General features: G+C 36.6%; 2 protein-coding genes across 5 annotated transcripts in view; one reads left to right on the top strand and one right to left on the bottom strand.

The window, feature by feature from the left end:
• Positions 1 to 7,869, top strand: part of LOC122250135 (uncharacterized) — a 22,985-nt gene extending 15,116 nt beyond the window's left edge. For all 4 annotated transcript variants that reach the window (XM_086556516.1, XM_086556514.1, XM_086556515.1 and 1 more), the window contains 2 exons: positions 80 to 174; positions 1,979 to 7,869. In XM_086556516.1, the coding sequence (XP_086412642.1) occupies positions 80 to 174; positions 1,979 to 2,756 (873 nt within the window). In that variant the 3' untranslated portion in view covers positions 2,757 to 7,869. The remainder of the gene's footprint in view (positions 1 to 79; positions 175 to 1,978) is intronic.
• Positions 7,870 to 8,426: 557 nt separating this feature from the next.
• LOC122250134 (DNA repair protein RAD51 homolog 2) overlaps positions 8,427 to 10,000 on the bottom strand; it is an 8,230-nt gene continuing 6,656 nt past the window's right edge. Inside the window, exons 8-10 of the mRNA XM_043011462.2 lie at positions 9,581 to 9,693; positions 9,060 to 9,138; positions 8,427 to 8,818 (exon numbers count right to left, since the gene is read on the bottom strand). Coding sequence (XP_042867396.2) covers positions 8,739 to 8,818; positions 9,060 to 9,138; positions 9,581 to 9,693 — 272 coding nt within the window. The 3' untranslated portion in view covers positions 8,427 to 8,738. The remainder of the gene's footprint in view (positions 8,819 to 9,059; positions 9,139 to 9,580; positions 9,694 to 10,000) is intronic.

Below are 10,000 nucleotides of genomic sequence, written 5' to 3'. Positions count from 1 at the left end.
TACCCTTCCCCCTACCCTCCTTCTTCTCTCCTTCCCTCCTTCCCTCCTCGCCACTCAAAACCCCTCTCCGTTCCTCCAGGAGGTGCTGGGAAGGCTGCCAACCATCAAGGAATACACGGAATTCATTACCGAGAAGGAGCTTGAGAAAGAGAAGTCATCATCAACAAGAATAAGGTGAGGTGTTCCCCCCCGCTCGGTCGAGGTAACAACTGCCGTTTATTGTAGTTATTTTTTGTGATTGAACATTGGTACAAGCTATAATCAAATTTGTTTTTTTAGCAAATGACAAGAAACCCATTGGCATTTTTCTACCTTTTTTTATATATATATTTTTGTTTGTATTTTTTTTTTATACTCACTCACACTCTAATGATTTTTTAATCCAAGACATTTCTGACCTGAGTAAAAAAGAAGAAAAAAGAGAGAGAATAGTGTTTTTTTTAACATCACAACTAAGGAGTGCTCCATAACTCATATTCTATATATCATATATGCCCAGTTTGCTTCAATAACGGTTGCACAGTCGCTCATTAAACTCTCCTTGTGGCCTATACAGAGCTTTGTAAGAAAATGGAAGGCGAGGGGGAGAGTGAAAGGGGTAACTACAGCAAACCGTATCACCATCTGGGTTGTGGAGAACTTTTGAGTCTACCAAAGAGTTAAGTGATTGGTTGGGGCAATTCAGTGTTCAGTGTTCAAAATGAATTAACCTCTACACTTACCTATGTGACAAACTTCCATTCATACTGCTTGCGTGCGCTCAGACTACATTGGCTCATGGTTGTCGTACATTTTCACGTTGTGTAGGTACAGACTTATGCACAGTATATATAAGTGTTCCTAATCTTTGTATATCACTTTCAGGAGAGAAATGCCACTCTACTTACGAGCTTTACTCCCAGATGTAGCTAGAACTGACTATCAATGAGAGGATATCTTTGATGTGATTATAGGCCTATGGGATATTCTGCAGCTGGGATGAAAGGGTATTCTGGTATTCAGAATGTCAAAGCAATGTCTATAGATTATTTCTCGGTCATCGGAACTCTTTGAGAATGTATTGATGGATTGTTATTGTTATTTTGAATATTGTTTAGGTTGAAATTGTAAATATAATTGTTACTGGAACTACTTACATCCAGATACAAACACTTACGACGCGGAAACTTTCCAAACTTTCCAAAAGATGGTCCATCAAATATCCACATTTTAATAGTGACAAAAAATACGTTCCATATATTCGAGATAAATGAAAGTTTATGAATGAGCTTTAAAAAAAAAATCCTGGTGCTGCAGAATCTCCTTAACTTGTCCACTCTGAACCTCCGTGGCATGAGCATGTAAATCTTCCCATTTCTTGCGCGTTTAACACCACTTACAGCATGACCCAGGCTTACAATGCCACCCCCTCTCCATATTCATTGACGTTCTTCTAAAAACCACTGTAGACCCTATCGCTCTTAAGAAATGCACTTTCCATAAAGCATAATTATGAACTATTATTGCTGTTTAATTGTGAATAGTCATAATGCTCTTTGAGAATCACAGTCAATGTGGCGAGTGTAATATTGTTTCAACGCCAATTTGCTGCTGGCCTTTTTATATTATTATTAATAATATCAAGTCAGTTCCACCTCTCCTATTTATTTATTTTTTATTGTCAAATGTTCCCTCGATTAGTAAGGTCCATGTGAGGATTCTTTCCTTTGTGATGGTCAGCTATATGCATCGAAACTAACTACGGCATTAAGGACAGATAGTTGATGTGATGCTTGGGTAATACAGTACATGTGAGGCACAAGGTGGCAAGAGAAAACGCAGTAGCATTTATTTATTGTCTTAAGGCCTAAGTAACGGACTGTGGAGGTGACTTTGGTGTCACGCGATCGCTCAGTGTCTTTCCAATGCTGTCATTGTGTCCCCTTGCTTTGCATTCCGTGTGTTCCATGAGACGACTAACAAGGTGTTCCTCGTGCAGGTGTGCGCAAAAGTTGGTGAGTCAGATCGAGCACCACCACGGCGTCCCCCCTCGGGTTCGCAGCCCGCGGGCCTCGTCCTCGTCGCCCTCTCCTTCTCCATCCAGGTCCCCTGCTGCCGCGGCCGCAGCAGTCGCAGCAACGGCGGTAGTGGCGGCAGCAGGAGGCAGCGGCGCTTCTGTGAGTGGCCTCCACGCTCGGGCTCTCTCGAGATCCCCGTCAGCGTCCCCCTCGGGAGCCTCCAGCGCCAAGAGCACGCCCGACAGGAAGTCCTACGCCGGGATGGTGCGCCGTGAGTCGACGGGCTCGGCTGCCTCCCTGAAGAGCAACATCTCCCTCCTCAGCAACGCCTCCATCAGAAGTAGTGCCTCCACACACAGCAACGCGTCTTACAAGAGCGCCGTCTCGGGCAAGAGCAGCGCCTCCCTCATCAGCAGTTCCTCCATGAAGAGCGCCGCGTCCCTCAAGAGCAGCGCCTCCGTCAAGAGCGGGATGTCGAGCAAGAGCGGCCTCTCCAGCAAGAGCTCGGCCTCGACCCGGAGCACCACCTCCACCAAGAGCACGACCTCGGGCAAGAGCACGGGCACCATCAAGTCCAACAAGTCCAGCAAGTCGCTGGCCTCCACCAAGAAGGAGCCGGAGGGGAAGGGCGTCAGAAGAAAGGAGTCGTGCGATAAGAAGGCAGACGCTGATAAACGGGTGAAGCAGTCAAAGGGCGAGAGTAAGATTAAGGCGCTCAAGAAAAGGTTCGAGGGCAAGGAGTACCATAGACTGCAGTGACAGCCTAAGAGAGAGAGAAAAAGAAAGAAAAAAATCCATTTAAAAAAAAAACATATATAATTAAGTCTGCCATACCACACATATACCAGATGATTTTTTAAAAAATTATTTCAAACTAATTATTCATTAGCAGTATTTCCTTCTTTTCAACATGGTGCCGTTACTCAGTACAAGCACTCCCAGCTCCTGAGTTTTCGGTGTAACAAGGCAATAAGAGGCAACCCCTCCTCTCCCCCTCCCCCCCCTCCCCCCCACAGCAACATTGCAATACATATCGCTATCACAGATCGGTTCCTGGTGAAGTACCGGTCAAAGGAGACTCCTCCTCTCGTGATATCAAAACTGGTGCAACATTAAGTGACAAACTCTCATTTTAAATAGGTTTCATACTCAAAGTACAGTATAAGAACCACATGTATATTAGACACAACAAGGTGACTACTGCAATAAATCATATATACAGCTGTTAGTGAGAATATATTTTTTTGCAACAAACAATGGTGCAGTAACTAAATAAATAAATAAATAAATAAATAAAAAACAAGCTGTCTGACCTCACGAATCTTTATATATATATATATATTAAAAAAAAAATGGATGAAACGGAAACGCCCTTTACGAAGGCACGAATTGAGTTCTTCCATACATGTGAACTGGCCCCCATAGCTGGCTTTCAAGGTGATGCGGTAGCGAGTGCCACTCTCCGTCGTCCACCCAGGCAATACAATAGCCTTGTAGATATAGATAGGCTGAAAGTAGATTAGTTAGATTCATATATTAATCGGAAGGAGACTGTCCAGCCGGCTGCAATCAGTGCTTTAGACTCTTTTTTGACAGTCAGACCATTTCTTCTCAGTGGTAGGACGTGTTCGCCATCGGTACCAGCTCAACTTAACGGTACTTAATGGTGCAGAGTGTGTGACGAAAGACGTGTTTTGATGGCAAGCAGATAGGGGTTTTTATATTATAGCATTTATTGAATGTTGGAGCATACACACCGACGACAGTATTTCACATCTCTTAGTTGATATATATGAAGGAAAGATTTTTTATAATTATTGTAACTACAATAAACTACCATGATATGATGATTTTTTTGTTTTTGTTGTTTTTTCACAACTGGCCTCGTGTAGGTTTGTTGTTGTAACACAAAAGATGCATTTGTTTTGTTTTTGTTTTCTAAAAAAAATAAGTGCTCGACCTCTGCTTTGATTTCGTATTTTGCCGATTGTCTACGCTTCGAAGGGCCTGCTGTAAGGCTGAGCACTTTCCAAAGAAAACTTGAAAACAGATGCATCTTTCCTCGTTTCCTTTTATGTTTATCTACCTATTCATTTATCATTATTTTAGTAATCTTTCAGCCGCTCCTGCCGACTTGTCACCAAAACTCCTACTTGGCACCTGGAAGTGTTGCCATCCATGCGGCTACCAGACTTGCCATGAGTTACAAAGTTACACTCCTTCCATTAGATTTAAGGCCAAGATTTTTCAGTAATAGGACTTCCAGATAATGGTATTTCTGATTTCTCATTTCCTATTGTGAAAATCTTCTCTCGTTTTACCACCCTTTTCGATTTTTTCCCCCCTCATTCCAAAAAGAAGTTTAATTATATTTTTTAGTCATATTGTAAATCTTTCTTTTCTCTTATTGATATTAACTAACGACTTATTTGGCTTTCATATAACCCTAACGCATACTCTGACACTATAACCTTGGGAGGAAAGAGAGGTATCGCTAAAGTATTAAGTAAATCATAAAGATCAGCATACGAGTAGCTATATAGTTCTCAATTCCAAGACACCACTTGTGGACCTCCTGAAAGCCGAGAGAAAAAAAAAAAAAAAAGAGAAATACCAAAACACGACATCAAAGCATCTCGCAACTTTGAGGGAAAATCTTCAGAAAACTCGAGAATTCTTCACGTGGTTAATGGAACTTTGGACTTTCTTAGAGTGATGTTAGAGGTAACTTGTACAAGTAGTACGTGCGCTCCGGCACCTGTTCTAGAGACTGTAGTGCTCTTGCTCGTATAAATATACATACATATATGTGTCTTAGCCGATTTACCGGAATGGTTAAACAGTGCTGGTTAAATCCGAGTCAGGGATTGATTTACCTATGAGGGTTTAATAGTACATGTAAAATGGTAAAGTGTAATTAGGTTGAATGTAGCAAATGACATCATTATGTTATGGGTGATAAACTGGGTGCAAGGTAGACACAACCTATAAAGAATATTTATGGAGGTTGAGATATTGCATATAATCAATAATGCCAAGAAGGTACCGGTTAATATGAGATTCACATAAATGGTTGAGAACGTCAAACCAGTTATTAAAGAATCTGCAGATCACTTTTATTAATATCATGTCCATAACTAGATACCCAAACAACCATTAAACAATGGAAAAAATAAGAAAATCATCTATAGAAGGATTTGAAGATGTTTTTTCTAAGTGTCGATTAATGATAGAGATATGAAATATGACATGTAGTTAGGGTTTAATGATGTAAATGCTCTATTGTAGAGGAAAGTATTTGGTCATAAGAGATGGTGTCAGAAAAGGGTCCACCATACTGTTTTATCACTGTGTTCAGGCAATGGTCAGAGCACAAAGAATCTAGAAGAAAAAAAATAATGTTGAGAAAGACAACAGATACTCAGGGCAAACAAGGTCTCTAAAACACCTCATGCCAGAGTAGAGACATCTTTACCTACTTTTCATTAGTCACCTTATTTTGTATAAAGAGGATTGCAGATGTTGCTATCCTACAGGTAAGAATCACACACACCCCAGCAGACTGTGGTATGTCCATGCTTGCAGTGTATTTCGCTGTCTGATGGTTCGAGAGCGATTACAGGCACCAAGAAATATTTCATTCGCAGGATCTTCAAAGGGATATATGCTCTCCCTTTGACTATTAAAAAAGCAGGTTGTTGTAGGATGCCGAGGATGTTCCGGAAGGCAAATGTTTAGAGAGCCTGGTGATGGGTGACGTAGCCCGGTGCTTAGTTTAAGGTCTGCTGCTATTCTTACAGCAATCGAGAGAGGAGGAATAAATGAAAATAGGGAGAAATGAGTATGCAATAAATAGATAAAGAGCAAGACGAGGTCGAAATTAAGATATAAAATATATGTCAAGTTATGATAAAAATAAAATTAACAAGACATGATGTATAGAACAGCAAAAAAAAACACAAAAAAAAACATGAGAAACGTTTGCAAGGGATAGCAGGCTTTGTCGGAGTCACTAGCTCAACTATTAAGTACTCTACATGTAGGTTCATTCATATTTCCAAGCTACACCTTTTATCCATCAGTCTTTATCAATCCTACATTAAATACATAGGTGAAATTGTGACATCCATATTGATTTCATTTCATTATTCGTCTTTTGTGTGTATGTTTCCATCCTCGACTGTCATTGACCAAAGTGGAAATGTTGAGACTCAAATAATAAGTGTTTTCTTTTGCAAGTAAAAACTCTCAATGGAAAACAAAAAGTGAGCGTACAATATGCCGGGTATGTGCTTGGGGTCTGATATACAGTATCATTCTTACTTTCCTCATTAAAGTGTGATTAATTAACCCACTGATGCCATACTTACGTTTTGTTTTATGATTTTTTTTTTTTACACACAGATGACCCCAGAAGTGATTATAATCTTCAAGGAGTCAATTAATTAATAGGCCTACCTGACCTACTCTTATTGCCCTTCCTTGAATATTCATGAGTTTTTGCTTTTATTACTTAATATTATTACTAATATTATTAGTTTTATCATCATAATTGTTATTATCATACTGTTAATATGAATTTTTTTTTTTTTTCATGAAAATACTAATTGACTCCATAATGACCAAGTGCTTGTGGAACCAACTATGTGTAAAAAAAAAATAACAAAACAAAACCATATTTTAATTAAGGAACTAATACTCTTCCTAATAACTTAATATCAATCAAAATATTACTGCTGATAATAATAAAAAAAGGATCGTTGATATAAAAGAAAAGTTAAAAAAGGACAGAAACCCATAAAATTTTGAATAAATTAATTACTGATTCTTTTAAATTTAATTCAACTATGTCTTGAAAAAGTCTAAAGATGACCAAATTAAAAAAATGTACTGTAAAAGATACAATTGGTCCAGATTTGCTTTATCGTCATAACATCGTCATATCATAATAGTTATTAATAGCTGCAGTTATTGTAATTATATTGCACTATTATTTATAACAATGTATATTTTGTCTTAATAGAATAGTGATTATCATCACTTTTGTTTACAATATCAATATTTCTGTGATAATTAATTTTATCCCCATCATTTCATCATCATAATTATTGTTATTAGAGCAATGGTGATAATAGTGATAAATCATAACTGTTAAATCCATTATCATCATCTTCAAGCTCATCATCTTCATTATCATCACCATCATTTTCTCTACTCTTAGTCACATTGTTATCATTGACATTATTAATATCATCATCATCATCATCATCATCACATCATCACATCATCATCTTTATAAATGATACCAAGAGCAGTGATAATATAAGCAATGATAATAATTCAGGAAGATAATGCACATTATCCTTTAAAGGAACATCATAACTATAACCATTTACCTTTTTCAGGAGGTATACCGTCATCTTAATCATCACAACCATCATAATCATCACCATTATCATTACCCAAATAAAATGAAAAAACTTGAAAAATGCATCATGCTTACAAGAAGAAAAAGTAAGAAAAAATAAGTAAAGAAAAAAAATGTTATCATAATCTCTGCGCTCGTATCCGGCATTGTTTAGCTATGCGATATAAGAAGTGTTGTGCTTTACTTCACCCTACGTCTTTTCCACCAGAATAAAGAGGAAGGGCTTATTCTCGACATTTCTGCGGTTAACACAGTCTCTGTTTTTTTTTTCTCTTTTTTTTTCGTTACCTGTCGTGGCGAGTATTAATTTTTCCCTCTCTGATTTTAAATAAACTGTACGTCATAGTTCCCACCCTTATGTCTTCCCATACCTATTACATTATCTGTCTAGTATTCATATTTATATTAATAAAATCATGAAATACTTTAAAAGTCATGACAAGAGGCTTTTTGTATTATTAACCTTATGCTTACCCTCTCTATATCAAATATATAATCTATTTGGTTAATTAGAGAATTAAAAATAATTAAATTGATAGTGTCACCTAAGATCTTGTGGTAAATATATATATACTGTTAAACAAATATAGAGATCACTATAACAAAGCAATGTGGTTAATAGCTTTAAGTGAGGCTTAGTTCTGGATATATCAGCTGTGTTCAATGTTAATATGTTCAATTTTTCAGGTCAAACTGTAAACTTATAAAGCAAAACTGAGCTATGATAATCAGAGACTAATCTAATGAAAATGCTATATGACTAAATGATATAATGAAGAAAAAAAAGTTTCTTGCTATAAACACATACAAACAAACAAATATACAAGCAAACAATCACATCAACAATGTTTCAAAGCCAGTGTTCTAGCTTAAAGCAAGAGGTTACTAAGGAACATCTCAGCATCACACCAAAAATCTCCCTTGAGCAACAATTTTTCTAAGCCAGTGTACCAGCTTAAAGCAAGATTTTACAAAGGACCTTTTCAGCAATAATACACATGTTATCAAAATAAGTATATTTCTTCTTCAAAACAATCTGAGCAAAATTCATTTCTTCTTAGCTCCTGCTAGGAATAAACATAACTAACTATATATATTTGATCCCAAAGAATACCACAATTTGTATACCATAGACAATAATTAAATACCTATGACTCTCTCACAAACTGCAAAGTAAATACACAATATCAAAATGATATTTAAAAAACACACATATTTATATACTAATATAATGGATAAGGCCCAATTCTCCATCAGAAGTATAATTAGAATATAATAATATTCACAATACTCACAAAATTACATAATGCAAGTTACAAAACCACACCCTTTTGCACTTGTATTTTGTGTAGCCCAGGATCTGATCCAGAGTAAGAGTAGAAGGTTCTGTTCTCTGGAAAAAATATACATATATATTAAGAATAAGAGTGAACACTGCCTTTTATGCATAAGTAAAAAACACTCTAAAAGAAGTTAAACCACTCAAGATTTACCATTTTCTAATAGTCAAAATTGTGAAGTACTAAATGACACAGAGGGATTTTTAAGGCACGGAATTAAAGATTAATGATCAGTCCCAGATGAACAAAGAACAGGCACTACATATACAGGAAGATGAAGAAATCCAAAAATACCTTTGATTTCTATCCCGCCCGCTCCAATATCATATGCAAATGCTGCAAAAGGGGCAACTGGCGATTTTGCAATTATGAGCTGAAAGTACAGGGGAGAAGTCAATAGTAAGTGTATGTGTTGTCTTACAAGCAAGTGTAAGTCAGTTAACTTTAACATTCATAAAAGTTACCTTTCTATTTTTCTTAATTTTCACAAAAATTCAATTCTCAAAACTGTATTTCCTGACTTCTTATCATTTTTATACATTTCCAAATATGAATCAGATTTGTGAAGAATCAGCTGTATATATATTATGAATATTTACTGAGCAAATATCACAAACTTTTGTAATCAAAGCACTCAATATTACACATTATAAGAGATGACTAATATCAGTACCCAGAATTCCTAACACATCTATAGGATTCATTGTAGAAAATATATGTTTAATATATATTTTAAGGTCCCTGTGCCCCTACCCCAGTACAGGTACCTAAAAGTTTTACGCCATTCATAAAATACTAAAAAATAGTAATACTACCTGTCTGCTCGTGGATCCATCATACTGTAGAATGAGACGTGTGTTAACACAGTGTGTCCAGGTGTTTCCTAAGGCTGGGGTTATGTGTGAAGAGTAGGTAGTCTCCTTTGACCCTGTCAGAGAAGATTTCTTTAAGGCATGATTTCCATCTTCACTAAACCTCAGTACATATTTTCTACTGCTTATCATAATCCATTCTACCACTGTATATTTCTTTTTCTACTTTTAACTTCTTTGTACTATAGGACATTTCTTCAAAGTTTCTATATGTCAAAATAGCTTTAATTTTTTTTGATGAGTAGCTTTCTTATCTGGTAAATAACCATAGATTAAAAGACATGGGGTTCAGTCTAAACATAGCCTGATAACTAAATGCGTATAAAAAAGTGGTTAAAACACAATAACAGAACAAAAAATATA

This window comes from Penaeus japonicus, unplaced genomic scaffold, assembly GCF_977035675.1.
Source record: "Penaeus japonicus unplaced genomic scaffold, GWHDUDI00000001_assembly GWHDUDI00000032, whole genome shotgun sequence".
Lineage (NCBI taxonomy): Eukaryota > Metazoa > Arthropoda > Malacostraca > Decapoda > Penaeidae > Penaeus > Penaeus japonicus.
Note: the sequence above shows the minus strand (reverse complement) of the source record. Positions and strands in the feature narration are given on the sequence as shown.